The sequence below is a fragment of the Ornithorhynchus anatinus genome, chromosome 3 (genome assembly GCF_004115215.2).
Source record: "Ornithorhynchus anatinus isolate Pmale09 chromosome 3, mOrnAna1.pri.v4, whole genome shotgun sequence".
Classification (NCBI taxonomy): Eukaryota; Metazoa; Chordata; class Mammalia; order Monotremata; family Ornithorhynchidae; genus Ornithorhynchus; species Ornithorhynchus anatinus.
In genome coordinates, this window is record NC_041730.1 from 29,647,145 (window position 1) to 29,663,806 (window position 16,662).

At 48.2% G+C, this 16,662-nt stretch overlaps 1 protein-coding gene across 1 annotated transcript; it reads right to left on the reverse strand.

Annotated features, from left to right (window-relative positions):
- Nucleotides 1-4,791: 4,791 nt before the first annotated feature.
- Nucleotides 4,792-8,421, reverse strand: FJX1 (four-jointed box kinase 1). Its single transcript, XM_007660867.2, has one exon. It carries the CDS (start codon nucleotides 8,099-8,101, stop codon nucleotides 6,887-6,889), a length of 1,215 nt encoding a protein of 404 aa, XP_007659057.2. The 5' UTR covers nucleotides 8,102-8,421; the 3' UTR covers nucleotides 4,792-6,886.
- Nucleotides 8,422-16,662: the final 8,241 nt, after the last annotated feature.

Genomic DNA, 16,662 nt, shown 5'->3' on the forward strand with positions numbered 1-16,662 from the left:
CATAGTCCCTATCCCATATGGGGCTCACAGTCCAAGTAAGAGGGAGAACAGGAGAACTGAAGAGTGAAGTTCAGTGACTCGCTCACGGTCACACAGCAAGCATTTGGCAGAACCTGGATTAGAACCCAGGTTGTCTGACTTCCAGGCTCGGACTTTTTCTGCTAGGCCACTTTGCTTCTGTGTACATATATATACCTAAAAATCTATTTATCTATTTTGATGCTACTGAGTCTGTCTACTTGTTATGTTTTGTCTGTCTCCCCCTTTTAGACTGTGAGCCTGTTGATGAGTAGGGATTGTCTCTGTTACCAAATTGTACTTTCTAAGTGCTTATTACAGTGCTCTGCACACAGTAAGTGCTCAATAAATACAACTGAATGAATGAACAAATGAATGTGGAAAAAGTACAAAATGCTATTGATCATGCTGCCATCGCGATTCCTGACAGGCTTGAAAAGGGAACTGTTGTGTGATGTGGCTTCAGATGTGTTGGTCCACACAATTTCTATTATTGTTAGCTAGGCAACTAATGCTTGCTTCTATTTATCGTGATTACGTTGTCTTGTTTTTGTCCATCTGTCTCCCCCGATTAGACTGTAAGCCTGTCACTGGGCAGGGATTGTCTCTATCTGTTGCCAAATTGTACATTCCAAGTGCTTAGTACAGTGCTCTGCACATAGTAAGTGCTCAATAAATACTATTGAATGAATTAATGAATGTTTTCCCAATGCAGACTTGAGTCACCAAAGAGCTTTTCCATTAAAAGGGTTATCTTAAAAAAATACCCCAAAAACTCAGCTTAGCTGTTCTGTGAGGAATCACTTCATGTGTAAGTACAAGGACCAATGTAGAAAACCTACTGAATGTCAGTGAAGGATCTGGAATGATGTCAGAGGAGTATTTTTTCTTCTCCCCAATATTAACCATAATTAATCTCAGGAAACCTGTGATCGCCTGTTCATGAATTCCAGTTGAAGAGGTAATGCAATTTCTGGCCAGGGCTTTAAGGTAAGTGCTGATCCAGTTAGACATTCCATATGGAAGTAAGGAGAGAAAAACATTTAGTTTGCAAATGAGACCAATTAGTAATACATTCACTTGAAAAAATTAAGCCCCTGTTATGGTATTTTAAGAAGACAAAGAGAAATGAAAGAAATTTTAAGATAAAGTAAGCATACTTTCAACATTACTCTGAGGAACCATACTAAAAGGGAAAAAATTCCAGCCAAACAGCACTATGACATAGTTTATTAATGCACTTTCCCCCACAGCAAGACACAAAATAAGAAACTGGTAAAAACAGCTGCATTAAAAAATTATGACTCCTGCATCTGATCTGTACGGATATATAGAAAATATACTGCCCTCTTAAAAAAGCCCATTGTGCTCTATCAGAGAGGAGCGCACAAAGATGATTTTGTTTTCTCTTAAACCCCTACATTAATGCTATTAGTGTGAACTCTATTTTTGTCAAGGACTTGCTAAACTTCTACTTTGAGGGGATTTCATCAACTCTTTTCTTGGATTTGAAGAGTTCTTTTCCTAATAACTTTTTATAACAAAGCATAGGAGTCTTTTCTCTTTGCACCTTGAGGAAAAAAATGGAAAAACAAACTAATGAGTTTCAACTTTCCTGTGCTCCTAAAAAAAAAAAAAGGGAAACCACCTCAGGAGCCTGCTACTAAAAATGAAATTTTGAAAACAACTACATTTGTTGTGGGAAATGTTTGAATACCCTAAACTATTTATGTGCTATTGGCTTTGGGGGATATGTGGCCAACTGAACTACCCGGATCCACCCTGATGCATGGAAGGAGGCTGTAGCTGGAGGCTCTAGAATGTTTAAAGTCATTATTGGTGGCTGATCTTCATATACCTCAAGTCTATTAGAGAGAAAGCCGAGCAGTAGCTCTGCACAGAATGGAATACATTTTTGGATATCGGTTGAGTAGATCTGTCTTGGAAGGACAGGCAAATGTACTTAGCACACTTGAAAGCACAAGGAACTGTATACCCGACTGCTGTTTAGCAGGGTTATTGAGAAGCAATTATGCAGGCTGGTTTGTGAAAGCTTCTGCTTAGCTTACTAGGAATTACCTACTGTACAATCTATACCCCTCTAGTTCAGCCCTTCCTGTGTGTATTCTAAGAGTACAGGAGCAGAAGAAACCTTTGCCTGTTGTGCTTTGAATGCAAATGAAGACAGCAATGTAAAGTGAGACAGGACTATTGTGTCTAGTACTCGGGCTGGAGTTTACAGCATTATCCAAGGATCTGCTGAAGGATCAAAGCTATTAAATGTCCCTCTCCTAATGATAATGTTGGTATTTGTTAAGTGCTTACTGTGTGCCAAGCACTGTTCTAAGCGGTGGGGTAGATACAAGGTAATCAGGTTGTCCCACGTGGGGCTCACAGTCTTCATCCCCATTTTACAGATGAGATAACACTGAGGCACAGAGAAGTTAAGTGACTTGCCCAAGGTCACAAAAACCATTCCTTTTCAGTTTCCTTCAATCAGTTCCCACATGGTCTCATCCTCTTATTCTGGGCACCCTCTAAATCTCTGCACTAGGTTCTCTATTTTTCTTGTTTTGAACTTGCTTGGGAGGATAAACCACTCACATGGCTCCAGCTCCCACCCCTAATTGGATGACTCAAATCTAGCCTTCTAGCCCTGATCTGCCATCTCACATTTCTTGTCTCCAAAGCGTTTCCACTTGGTTAGCCTGCCACCATCTCAAACTAAGCATGTCTAAAACAGAATTCTCCCTCGTGCCCCTAAATCAACTCTGGTTCCCTAACTTCTTAAAAAAAAGAAATCTTGAAACCTTACCTCAAGGGCCAGGAAAGTTAAAAACCACACTCAACCTCGTGTTGTATGAATTCTGGAGTAACTCAACTAGAGTCAAGCTAGATCCCGAATTTAAATTTTGGAAGGAATGTGAAGAATGTTTTTCAGGACAAAAATTTTGCCAGGGTTTGCTGAACAGGAAAGAGTAGACAGTCTTCTTTAAGGGAACTGGAATTCAAACTGGGTGTACCTCAGATGCAAATGGTTTTCTATTAGTTCAGAATAAAAATTTTACTTCCACAGCAATTGCCTCCATCTGATTAAAGCTGTGAGTAGACCATAATCTGAACTGGCAAGTTTTTTTCCTATGCTCTGTGAGCAAACTGTTGGCCCAAAGATTTATCACTTGCAAGATCAGCCTTTTCTATTCATTTCCCTCAAATACTGCCTATGTTTTCAGAAAGTTACCCATCATCAGAAATTTTTTAAAAAAATGCTTCTTTTTCAAAGGTGCAATTATCTGAGGTCCAGTTCTCTAAAGATGTCAGGGAGAAGATATATTATCATTAGCAGTCGAAACTGGTCGTGCTGATATATACAAAAACACTTTAGCCGGAAGGAAGCCTAAAATGTTTATGGTGCTGTATTTTCTTGATCAAATTATTTATCAGTATTGTAATCCCATAAAATTGTAATATCCTTGAGGGCAGGGATCAGGTCTACAGCTATCATACGCTTCCAAGTGGGCTAATGTAGTTCTCTGCACACAGTAAGTGATCAATAAAGACAACTGATTGATTGATTTGGTACCATCTGAAACACTTGAGCCTCGTTGAGTTGGGATTATAACAAAAGGGATTAAAAATAATGCCAGGCCTTAAATTCTAATGTAATTTAAGTGAAAGGGACACATCACAAGGGATTCAATGTGCTCCCTAAACCTAAAACCCGTGGGCTATATATGCAAGTTGAATAAAGAACCAAGTCAGTGTGGCTGAAAGCTTCTTTTGAGTACTTACAAGGACAAGTGAAGACATGGTTATAGACAGCATCACACACTTTTGACAAACCATTGAAAAAGTCATTAAATAAAACTACAAAACTCCTCTATTCTTGGTTTAAAAAACATGATTTAATTTCTTAATTTTTTTTACCAAAAAGATTTTGAAAGGAGGGGCAGTTTTGAGAACAGGAAAATCAATAGCCATTAAAAAAAAGAAGTCACATACAAGGTATGTACCACTGAGTCCTAGAAACCCCTCCCCAAAGTCAGTAGTGTTTCCCCAAGGAGAACAGTAGGTTAGAGTACCTAATAAGAGCACCACACCTCAGTCTTTTCAATAAAGAAATTAACTGGTAATTAAAAACACATTCAAGTCTCTTGCTATATGAATTCTGGCATATCCTGACTAGCATCAAGCTTGATCCCAGATTTGAATTTTGGAAGGAAGGAGAAGAATGTTTCAGGACAAAAATTTGACAGGGTTGAGTGAACAGGAGAGAGCGGACAGTTAGTCTGATGTAAGGGAACTGGAATTCAAACCGGATGTACCTCGGACGCAAATGGTTTTCTATTGGTTCAGAATAAGAGATAAGAGTTCTGGAACCACCTCCCCAAAGTCAGTAGCGTGGTTGGTCCTCAAGAGGACACTAGAGCACCTCACCTTGAGCCTTCTCAATAAAGAAATGAATCGGTCCATATGTTAGAGATGATAATCTTGCCCGGTGTGATGGAAATTTTACAATAGGAGACGGAAGCGGATTGGTCGATACATCTTTCTATTACCACCTCACTCTATTTGCAAATATGTACTTAGCACCTAATCCCAGGTTTGCCATCTCATTAGGCGGCAATTGCAATGCTGGAAAATTATGTGTAACACGTGACCACTGTAGTCGTGCACTTAAAGTGTCATGTTTTTTAGCTTGCACATCTGGCTCAACCATATTGGCCACATGATGAATATGGAAAAAGATATTACAATAAAATCCTTTTTTACTGGAGCTTTATTCACCCGCAAATAAAAGGCTTTGTTTGAATTCAGAACTTGATTCACAGTGGTGAATTCATAACCCGTAGCGTTACGCCAAAGGAATGGGGGAGCAAATTTCCAGTAATACTGTTTGAAATAATCCACATAAACCAAATCCTTTGTTACAAGAGTACTTCAGTTCACCGAGGCGGTTTTTAGTACTAGTGGAGGCACGAGGAATCTGGTCTCTCTGTCGACTGATTTAAAAACAGCGTACCCAGCGAGAGTTAAAACCATACAGCAGTTTAAATTAAAATCCTAAATTTCAAATTCCCTTTTATTGAAATATAAGTTTTAGTATATTTACACAAAACAGCTTATGAACATATATACACAGAAGGCAGACTGTCAAATAAAAAAGTTTTTTTAATAAAAAAAAGCAAAGTAAAGTGCATGAAATAAGAAATCTTTTCCCCCTATCTGGAGGCTATCATCACTGTCAAAATCTTGGTCAATTTAACCCGGGGAGGTGGGGAGCAAAGGGGAGGAGTGGGGTAAGGGAGAAAAATCCATTCTCTCCCATTGGCTGTATTAAGTCTGTTCAGCATCGCAGCATTCAGGCCAGATGACAGCAGTAACAAACGAGTCGGACCAACTTAAAAGGATCGTAAGGCTTCCCGACACCAGAACGAAGGGTTTAGGGGGATCTTTTTTCGGCACACTCTCCTCCTGGCCATTTAACGGTGATGAGACCCGTCGGAACAAAGGAGGCGGAGCGGACGAGGACCGGCTCATCAACCGGCGAGCTGCACGGGAGACAGTGTGTGTGAGAGGCAGACACAATCCCACTTGGTTGCAGACTGGCTACACTCCGCTTCCCCGACCCACTCTCTGTAGTGGCCACCCCCTTGTAGAACGCGGGAAAAACGGAGCCACTCCCTGTAGTAGCCACCCCCTTATGGAAGGTGGGGAAAATGGAGCCCCTCCCTGTAGTGGCCACCCCCTTATAGAAAGCGGGGAAAAGGGAGCCACTCTCTGTAGTGGTCACCTCCTTGTAGAAAGCGGGGAAAAGGGAGTCACTCTCTGTAGTGGTCACCTCCTTGTAGAAAGCGGGGAAAAGGGAGCCACTCTCTGTAGTGGCCACCTCCTTGTAGAAAGCGGGGAAAAGGGAGTTACTCTCTGTAGTGGTCACCTCCTTGTAGAAAGCGGGGAAAAGGGAGCCACTCTCTGTAGTGGTCACCTCCTTGTAGAAAGCGGGGAAAAGGGAGCCACTCTCTGTGGTGGTCACCTCCTTGTAGAAAGCGGGGAAAAGGGAGCCACTCTCTGTGGTGGTCACCTCCTTGTAGAAAGCGGGGAAAAGGGAGCCACTCTCTGTGGTGGTCACCTCCTTGTAGAAAGCGGGGAAAAGGGAGCCACTCTCTGTGGTGGTCACCTCCTTGTAGAAAGTGGGGAAAAGGGAGCCACTCTCTGTGGTGGTCACCTCCTTGTAGAAAGCGGGGAAAAGGGAGTCACTCTCTGTAGTGGTCACCTCCTTGTAGAAAGCGGGGAAAAGGGAGCCACTCTCTGTAGTGGTCACCTCCTTGTAGAAAGCGGGGAAAAGGGAGCCACTCTCTGTAGTGGTCACCTCCTTGTAGAAAGCAGGGAAAAGGGAGCCACTCTCTGTAGTGGTCACCTCCTTGTAGAAAGCGGGGAAAAGGGAGCCACTCTCTGTAGTGGTCACCTCCTTGTAGAAAGCGGGGAAAAGGGAGCCACTCTCTGTAGTGGTCACCTCCTTGTAAAACGCGGGGAAAAGGGAGCCACTCTGTAGTGGTCACCTCCTTGTAGAAAGCGGGGAAAAGGGAGCCACTCTCTGTCGTGACCAACCAACCCCTGTAGAGCACCGCAGCTTAATCCCAGCCCGGGGAAGGGGCCCGCTCTGGCGCTCCATCCCCAGGCCCTTTTAGAGGAGGGGCGAGAGATGCGCTTTTTAAGGCCGGCGCACGGTCGGACAACCGAGAAAGGTCCAGGGTGGGACCACGAGCCGGACGGGTTGGCGAGGCTGGGTCGGCGGGGTTTTTTTGGGGGGCCTCTCCCCCCCCCCCCCCACCGCCCGCCCCGCGGCTCCGGGCGGGAGGGAAGGGGGTCAGAGGGCGCCGTCCTGGTCCCGGCAGCGCTTGATGTGGTCGGCGAGGAAGTGGAGGCGGCGCTGCAGGAGTCCGGCGTGGGGCTGGGCCAGCGCGGCCAGCTCGGGGAAGCGCGGTTCGTGGCGCCGGTAGAGGCGGAGCAGCTGCGCCGCGGCGTCCCGCCGCTCGTGCAGCTCCAGCACCCGCTGCACCGTCCGCTCCCGAAAGACGCAGACCGAGCGCAGCAGCGGCTCGTGGTACTTGTCCCACACGCCCACCAGCCGGTAGCCGTGCACCAGCCCCGCCTCGTTGTCGATGAAGACCAGGCCGCCCCCGGGGGCGCGGTGCAGGTTGCTGGTGGCCCGCTGCATGACCCGCGGGTCCCACTGCAGGCTGAAGAGGTTGCTGACCAGCCGGTCGAAGTTGGCCGTCAGGTAGTCGAAGACGATGAGGTCGGTCCACTGCACCAGCTCCACCAGCTCGGGCTGGCTGCGGTTGGCCAGCTCCCCCGCCCGCAGGGGCCGCAGGCGCCCGTCCTCGGAGCGCCAGGGCGCCGGGGCCACCACGTCCGTCAGGTTGGGCAGCCAGCGGGTCAGGCTGACCACGCTGCCCTCCGCCCAGTGGGCGCCCAGCAGCTCGTCCCGCACCGGCGCCCACTGCGCGCCCCGCGGCTCCACCCGCGCCAGGGCCAGCGGCGGCACGTGGCGCTGGAGCCCCAGCAGGCGGGCCAGGTAGTAGGACAGGGCCTCGCCCTGGATCTGCTCGGCGTTGATGCCGTAGCGCACACAGGCGCGGGTGCCGTCGGCGAAGCGGGCCAGCCGGTTGGAGCTGCGCCCGCAGCCGCCGCGCTCCAGGGCCACCACGCGGGCCGCCCGCGCCGCCTGCAGCCAGGCCGCCGCCTGGCCCTCCGAGAAGCCGCGGGGCACCTGCTCCTCCAGCCGCCGGCTCCAGAAGATGCCCCCGTGCACCGCCGGGGGCCCGGCCCGAGGCGGCTCCGACGCCCAGGGGGCGGGAGGCGGCCCGTCCCCGCCGCCCGGCAGCGTCAGCAGCGCCCGGAAAGTTTTGGGGGCTCCCGGCCGCGGCGGCGGCGGCGGCGGCGGCGGCGGCAGGACCGGCCCGGAGAAGGAGCGCCGCTCCGCCCGCTGCGGGAGCCCGGACCACAGCGCTACGAGCGAGCCCAGCGCCACGAGCCACAGCCCCGCCGCCAAGGCGGCTCCCCGCATCTTGCTCCCCATGCGGGCCGGGCCGGGCCGCCGCTTCACACCGAGCCCGGGAGCGCGGGGGCCGGCGGCGGTCGGAGCCCGGCAGCGCGGCCGCTCCCCGGCTGCGGGCGCCTCTGCCCCATCGCCGCTGCGGGGCCGCCCCTCCTGCCGCTGCGGCTGCCGGCAACTCCTCTCTCTCTCTCTCTCTCTCTCTCTCTCTCCTCCTCTCCGCCGGCAACTCTCCCCTCGCCCGCCGCCCCGCCGCTTTTGTATTTCGCAGTGAAGACCCTCCGCCGGGCGCGATTCAGCGGCGCCCCGACCACGTGGGCCGGAGGGCGGAATCCTCCCTCCGCCCCCTTCCCCGCTTCCTTAAAGCGGCCGCGGCTGCTTGCGGCGGAGGAAGGGAAGGAGGCGGGGAAGGAAGACCGCTCGCCCCGCACGGGGACTCGGAGGAGCCGCCTGGCTCAAGGGAAATGAGAATAGTGGGGGGGGTACTTGGTCAGCGCTGACTATGTGCGGAGCGCTGTGCTGAGCGCTGGGGGAGATAGAAGGGAAGAATCACGTTGGTATTTGTTAAGCGCTGACTACGTGCAGAACGCTGGTCGAAGCGTTGGGGGAGATAAAGGGGAAGAATCACGTTGGTATTTGTTCAGCGCTGACTGTGTGCAGAGCGCTGTTCTAAGCGCTGGGGGAGATACAAGGTAATCAGGTTGTCCCACGTGAGGATCACAGTTAATCCCTATTTTTATAGAGGAGGTAATTGAGGCACCGAGAAGTTAAGTAATCAGATTGCCCCACGTGAGGCTCACAGCCTTCATCCCCATTTTACAGGTGAGGGAACTGAGGCACTGAGAAGTGAAGTGACTTGCCTGCGGTCACATAGCTGAAAGACCACGGGCTGGGGAGTCGGAGGGCATGGGTTCTCATCTCGACTCTGCCGCTTGTCAGCTGTGTGACTTTGGGCACGTCACTTAACCCGATTACCTTGTGCCTACCCCAGCGCTTAGAACAGTGCTCAGCGTAGCGCAGTGGAAAGAGCAGGGGCTTGGGAGTCAGAGGGCATGGGTTCGAATCCCGGCTTTGCCACTTGTCAGCGGTGGGACTTTGGGCAAGTCACTTCACTTCTCTGTGCCTCAGTTCCCTCATCTGTAAAATGGGGATGAAGACCGTGAGTCCCACGGGGGACAACCTGATTACCCTGTATCTACCCCAGCGTTTAGAACGGTGCTCTGCACATAGTAAGCGCTTAATAAATACCAACATTATTATTCTTCTCTGGGCCTCAGTTGCCTCATCTGTAAAATGGGGAGGTAGACTGTGAGCCCCACGTGGGACAACCTGATCACTTTGTATCCCCCCAGCGCTTAGAACAGTGCTTGGCACACAGCGCTTAACAGGTACTACCATCATTATTATTATTAGGGAGTCCTACCCTCCATTTCGCTCTCCGTCTCCCCCTCGGTGCCCACCACCCCGCACCTGACCCCTCTGGCTCTGGCCCCGGCCCCGGCCCCGGCCCCGACCTTGGGGGTTGGGTTTGCATTAGATAATCCGTTGCCTATAGATAGGCAGCACTCAACAAATACCATTGAATGAATGAATCACTCTTTGCCTTGGGTCTGGTCCACGCCTTAGGTAACTCCCCGGGAATTCTCCCGGAGCCACTGAGGCTGGGAAGCGGGGCCTGGGCCCGCCACCGCCCCGAACATCGCAAAACTTTGACCAAGAAAGCCAGAGCCTCCGCTTTCGGAATTATTCTTTCAATCAATCGTACTTATTGAGCTATTACTGTGTGCAGACCACTGCACTAAGCGCTTGGAAAGTACAGTTCGGCAACAGATAGAGACGGTCCCTACCCAACAAGGGGGTCACAGTGCTCTGCAGATAGTAAGCGCTCAATACTATCAAATGAATGAATAGAAGAAGGGCTCACCGTCCCCGCCTCCACCGGGCATCGCTTCGGGAGCGGCCCGAGCCTCCCCCCTGCAGACTTATTTTTTGTGTCGTACCGTTTCCCCAGGGCCATGACTGCGGGAGATGTGTAACGTTAATGCACAGGAATTGCTTTGGGGCCTCCTCTTCCCCCTCAGCCTACACGGGAACGCTGCCATTCGGTTGGATTCACCGTGGCTTAGCCTGCTACTCCTTGACCAAGACGAGGTTATCATTTGAACGAACACGCTATTATACGCCGGCCCCTGGGATAAAACCTGCAGGACAATTGCCTCGCACACAATAGGCGCTCGATAAATGCCAGCGGGTGAAAACCCTCCAACCGACCCTTAAAGACCACAGCATCTAAATTGCAGTCTATCGCTAGATTGTAAACTTATTGAGGTCAGGGAGCGCATCTTCTTTATTGTACTTTCCCAAGCACTTGGTTCGTTGCTCGGGGCACAGTAAACACTATTAAATGATTGGTTCCTCGGCGCACACTAAACGTTCAATAAATATCACGGCTGATATTTAACCCCGATCATCCAAGAAGTACACTATACCCTCTGCCTTTATATACCCAGGAGGGAAAAAAAAATCCCTTCTTCCTGCACCAAAAATGAGGAGCAATTCACAAAGGAAGAAGCAATCCATTTAAGATTCTTGTCCCTTAAGATAAGTGTTCCTTTACACATTTCTTTTCTTCTCCGTCAGATGGATGAACTACTTTTCATCTAGTGCGGCTCATCAACTAGCATTGTTTGGTTTTTCCACTTTAAAGAAGAAGGGAACAGTTGTGCAAAGAAGCAGACTTTGCAACTCATTAAGTCCCCGCCGTGAATGCTGGACGCAGTAAAAGGCCACACGTTTGGGGCCATCCAACTCTGTCCAGGGCTAGCGAGGGTTGAAAAACTGTCAACGGTGATGGGATTGCTGATTTAAATCTCGTTTATGCCTAATGCAATTCAAATCGCCCCGACGACTCTATCAAATGATATTTCTATAGTTTAGGGATTTGGTATCCGAAGAAGGTGCCTCGAGCTCCCGAACTGACAAACACTAATAAGCAATCAGAGTATCTGCTTCCTTTTGTCCTTTACGTGGACGGGTAAATTCTAAGAGAGTTTTTTTAAATCGTAAATTTTACACGAGTTCAGTTTGGGCAAACTACGAGCAAGGCTTCCACCTTGTGGACCAGAGTGACATTTCCTCCCGGTGAATTAAAGGGTTTAATAACCGCACTGATTGTGCTGGGGCCTCCGACTGTTTTATGACAGACTCTAAACTGAATCACGAAGCAATTTTTGTAGGGATGCTAAGACCGGTAGGGTAAACAGCATTTTTATTTCACGAAAAAGTGTCACGACTGGGCTGAAATGAGGGCTTCCGATTCTGGACCTGGCTTTGTAAATCTGCCTTTAAAAAAAAAAAATTCCTGATTTCAAAAATAGGTTACTTGAGGACATCCAAATTAAATTGTTGATTTTATTCACAAAATAACAATATTCCAGTGCATCAGAGAAACCTAAGTGAAACCGATGTATTTAGTTCAGTGAGCAAAATGCAAAAGGTGGACTAGATTAAGTGGAATAAAATGGATTCAGGATTAAAAATTCCTGTGCTTCCCAATATCTAGTGTTAGTCCAGGTATCCTGAAAACACAAATTTGAGACCAAAACATTCCCTTGTTTTTTCAGAAGCCCAGGACAGAGGGCTACCAACTTTAGAATGCCCAGAGACATCTGGGCACGAGGCATCTTTGATTTTTACCTGACCTACCCTCAGGTTGTGAACATTTCTCTTCCCCCGCTTCCACAGGTTTGCGGTGAAAGTGGGTTCACAGGTGGCTTGTCCTGTGGTAGATATGATCCCAACCCAAACATTTGGGCAGTGTGGATCTGGTCTTTTTCCGCTTTCAGGTAGGACCGCACCAAAGCCATCCCAATTAAAATGGGATTCTTTTTTTCTAACTAGATTGCAGGAAAGAGGCTTCAGTGACCTCTCTTAATAAGAGTAACCTGTTTCAGGTTATGAAACCTTGGCAAATATATTACATTCGGACCTCAGTTTGATTGTTCTCTCTCAGCAGTTTTGTACCACCTCAGCACTTTGGGCACTTACTATCCAAGCCTTGCCTATTTGATGATCTTGGAACTAGTACTTAGGACAGTGCTTAGGATATTATAAGTGCTTAGTAAATGCCATCATTATTATTCTATTGATTTGCATACTGTACTATTTGAGCACTTTTTCCTCCTATTTGTAATTGTTTTATGTTGCCCATCAAATTGTCAGCTCTCTGGGAGCAGGGATCAAGTCATCTGCTTCAGTTGTGCTTAATACAGTGATCTACACATAATAGGTGCTCAATAAATTTGATTGATTGCCATGCAGTATAACTCAGATCCTTTCTGATATTGGCATATAAGCATTTTCCTTTCGTTTTGGTCCTCTGGGGCCATGGAGAACAGTTAATTGTCCTTCAGTTAATTGTGTTTCTAGGTTGCATATTTTATGTGTTTCTGTGCTTCTGTCACTTGAGATTTTAGGTTTATGTGTTTGTCCTTTCTCTCCAGTTAGAGTATAATCACCTCAAGGGCAGAGATGGGGCCTTGTTCTTTCTTTGCAACTCTCCATAGCACCTGGGATAATACTGCTTCTCTAGCTACAGCACCCTGTCCACATCTTCATGATGTCTTAGTGTTTTGTTTCATCTCTCCTTTTGTGTTTTTCTGATGGAGTTTGTTAAGCGCTTACAGTGTGCCAGGCACTGCCATAAGCACTAGGGAAGATACAAGCTAATGTTAATGATGATGATGGTATTTGTTAAATGCTTACTATGTGCCAGCACTGTTCTAAGCACTGGGGGGATACAAAGTGATCAGGTTGTCCCACGTGGGGCTCACAGTCTTCACCCCCATTTTACAGATGAGGTAACTGAGGCACAGAGAAGTTAAGTGACTTGCCCAAAGTCACACAGCTGATAAGTGGCAGAGCTGGGATTAGAACCCATGACCTCTGACTCCCAAACCCATGCTCTTTCCACTAAGCCACACCGCTTCCCTGATCAGGTTGGACATAGTCCATGGTGGGGAGGGGGCAAGAGTGTCAGTATGTAGCCTCCATTTTACAGTTCTGGAAACTGAGGCACAGAGAAGTTAAGTGACTTCACAAAGCAGACAAGTGGCAGAGCCAGGATTAGAACCCAGGTCATCCTTTTCTCACAGGCTCAATTTTCAACCCACTAATGATTATAAATAGTCATTCCATTGCTTTTGGTAGTACTAGTGTCCAAGATTGAAGATATTTTATGGAGCCAGTCTAATCCTCATATTTTGTGTATTTTATTCATTCATTCATTCAGTAGTATTTATTGAGCGCTTACTATGTGCAGAGCACTGTACTAAGCACTTGGGATGAACAAGTCGGCAACAGATAGAGACAGTCCCTGCCGTTTGACGGGCTTACAGTCTAATTGGGGGAGATGGACAGACAAGAACAATGGCAATAAATAGAGTCAAGGGGAAGAACGTCTCGTAAAAACAATGGCAACTAAATAGAATTTTACAGAGATAAACTTTGAGATCTTTAGGAAGCCAACCAGTGAGGCATTAGAATTCATATCTCCTAGTTCCCCATGAAGAATCTTACCCATTAGAACAAGGATGAGAGAACTACATCCCATGGTGAGTATCCCAGCCTGTTCGATGTTTAAATCCAGGCTTCAAGTTTCCTTGGTACTCACAGGGTCTGAGACTCCCACATTTGAGTGCCATCCAAGGTGTAGCTTCCCCTGCATCCCTTGCCAGCAGGCATGGAAAAGAAGTGCAGCCTGTGTCCCTTCCTTTGGGCACAGATATGGCTCTCAGTCATAAGAACAATGCTGCCGTTCTGAAAAGAAGCCTTAAGTTGAAATCTACAGCCTGAAGAATGGTGAGATGTGGTTAATTTTTTGGCTAACATGCCAGTTGTATTCATCATATGCCTTCTGAAACTGGGATGGGGTAGGCTGGATGGTGGTGGAGGCATGTGTTTGTGCTCTGGGAGTCATGCAAAAAAGCAGAAAAATTGGGGAGAATTTGCCAAGATTTCCAGTTCATCACCTATTATGTATCTTCTTTCCAGCAGCTTTTCAGTAACACAGTTCTGGAGTGACGATGGCTTTCAGTGACTGTTTTATCCTCACATTTTCCTTTTCCATAGCCACAAGTACCCTGGGTACAATTAACTATGCAGCATGTCATTTAGTTTCACATGGCACTACAGAGCACATCTCATCAAGCAGAAAGATGTTGTGGCTTAATTAAGCTTTGTAAAGGTTTTTGATTTCCTCAGATGAAAGGTGCTCCATAAGTGCAAGGTATTATTTTTGGTGGATGCTGCCAGGGGTTATTATGAATAGAACGGTGCCATGTGGCTGGGCTCTGACAGGGATAATGTGTCAAGACCAATTGAAGCATCTGGCTGCAATGGTATTATCATAATGGTTCCATCATATGCGATTGGAATGAATAGAAGTGGCAGTGCAAAACATAGTATCACAGGCACAGTAGCCAGGGTCTGGGTGTCTAGCAAAGAGGCTTCAGCTTCCTGTGGAATTCACAGTGCCATCATTACACATATGAGTCAGAAATGCATTCTCGGGTCTCACACCTTCATTCAATAATATTTATTGAGCACTTACTATGTGCAGAGCACTGTACTAAGTGCTTGGAATGAACAAGTCGGCAACAGATAGAGACAGTCCCTGCCGTTTGACGGGCTTACAGTCTAATCAGGGGAGACGGACAGACAAGAACAATGGCAATAAATAGAGTCAAGGGGAAGAACATCTCGTAAAAACAATGGCAACTAAATAGAATCAAGGCGATGTACATTTCATTAACAAAATAAATAGGGTAATAAATATATACAGTTGAGCAGACAAGTACAGTGCTGAGGGGATAGGAAGGGAGAGGAGGAGGAGCAGAGGGAAATGGGGGGAAAAGAGGGTTAAGCTGCGGAGAGGTGAAGGGGGGGTGGTAGAGGGAGTAGAGGGAGAAGAGGAGCTCCGTCTGGGAAGGCCTCTTGGAGGAGGTGAGTTTTAAGTAGGGTTTTGAAGAGGGGAAGAGAATGAGTTTGGTGGAGTTGAGGAGGGAGGGCGTTCCAGGACCGTGGGAGGGCGTTCCAGGACCGTGGGAGGACGTGGCCCAGGGGTCGACGGCGGGATAGGCGAGACCGAGGGACGGTGAGGAGGTGGGCGGCGGAGGAGCGGAGCGTGCGGGGTGGGCGGTAGAAAGAGAGAAGGGAGGAGAGGTAGGAAGGGGCAAGGTGATGTAGAGCCTTGAAGCCTAGAGTGAGGAGTTTTTGTTTGGAGCGGAGGTTGATAGGCAACCACTGGAGTTGTTTAAGAAGGGGAGTGACATGCCCAGATCATTTCTGCAGGAAGATGAGCCAGGCAGCGGAGTGAAGAATAGACTGGAGCGGGGCGAGAGAGGAGGAAGGGAGATCAGAGAGAAGGCCGACACAGTAGTCTAGCCGGGATATAACGAGAACCCGTAGCAGTAAGGTAGCCGTTTGGGTGGAGAGGAAAGGGCGGATCTTGGCGATATTGTAAGGGTGAAACCGGCAGGTCTCGGTAACGGATAGGATGTATGGGATGAACGAGAGAGACGAGTCAAGGATGACACCGAGATTGCGGGCCTGAGAGACGGGAAGGATGGTCGTGCCATCCACAGTGATAGGGAAGTCTGGGAGAGGACCGGGTTTGGGAGGGAAGATGAGGAGCTCAGTCTTGCTCATGTTGAGTTTTAGGTGGCGGGCCGACATCCAGGTGGAGACATCCTGGAGGCAGGAGGAGATGCGAGCCTGAAGGGATGGGGAGAGGACGGGGCGGAGATGTAGATCTGTGTGTCATCTGCATAGAGATGGTAGTCAAAGCCGTGAGAGCGAATGAGTTCACCGAGGGAGTGAGTGTAAATGGAGAACAGAAGAGGGCCAAGAACTGACCCTTGAGGAACTCCAACAGTTAAAGGATGGGAGGGGGAGGAGGCGCCAGCGAAGGAGACCGAGAATGATCGGCCAGAGAGGTAAGAGGAGAACCAGGAGAGGACGGACCTCTGGAGACAAATTTAAATTAAAAATTGGATATTTTACCTCTGAATGAAAATACATCCCTTTGCTGTCTGATACCCTATATCTGCTTGATAGTGAATAATGACCATCGGGTGTCTGTCTTAGTTCTGTGGAAGTCTGCTGTATCGCTGCGTCTGTGATGAAGACTGGGGTCATTAGAATAAATTTCAGACTCTTATTTAATGGGGTCCGGGGGACATTGGCTCAGGAAGAAGTTCAGTACTTTATATTGTCAGCTTTGACAAGGGCTGAAACTTACACTTGCTGATGGGTAATTATGGATCTAATCCTTCATTAAAGTCCTTGGAAAAAAAAACAAACAAAAGTTTCTTTAGAGGTCTGGCTGGTTAATGTCAGTAAAAGGCCTTCTTTCTCCTCCTAAGACCCCATGTTGAAAGATGAGGAAGCGAAAGGGAGGGAGAGGAGGTTGTTTTGGAGGCTCCAGCCAGACTGCCAGGACAGGCGAGGTTCTTGACTGCCTCTTACTAAGACACCTCAGTGATAAATGAGAAAGAGAAAAGGAGCTTAGTTTGGCAGCTCTAGCC

Coding starts and splice junctions, on each gene's coding strand:
- FJX1 (XM_007660867.2), bottom strand. CDS start 8,101: ATGGGGAGCAAGATGCGGGGAGCCGCCTTGGCGGCGGGGCTGTGGCTC.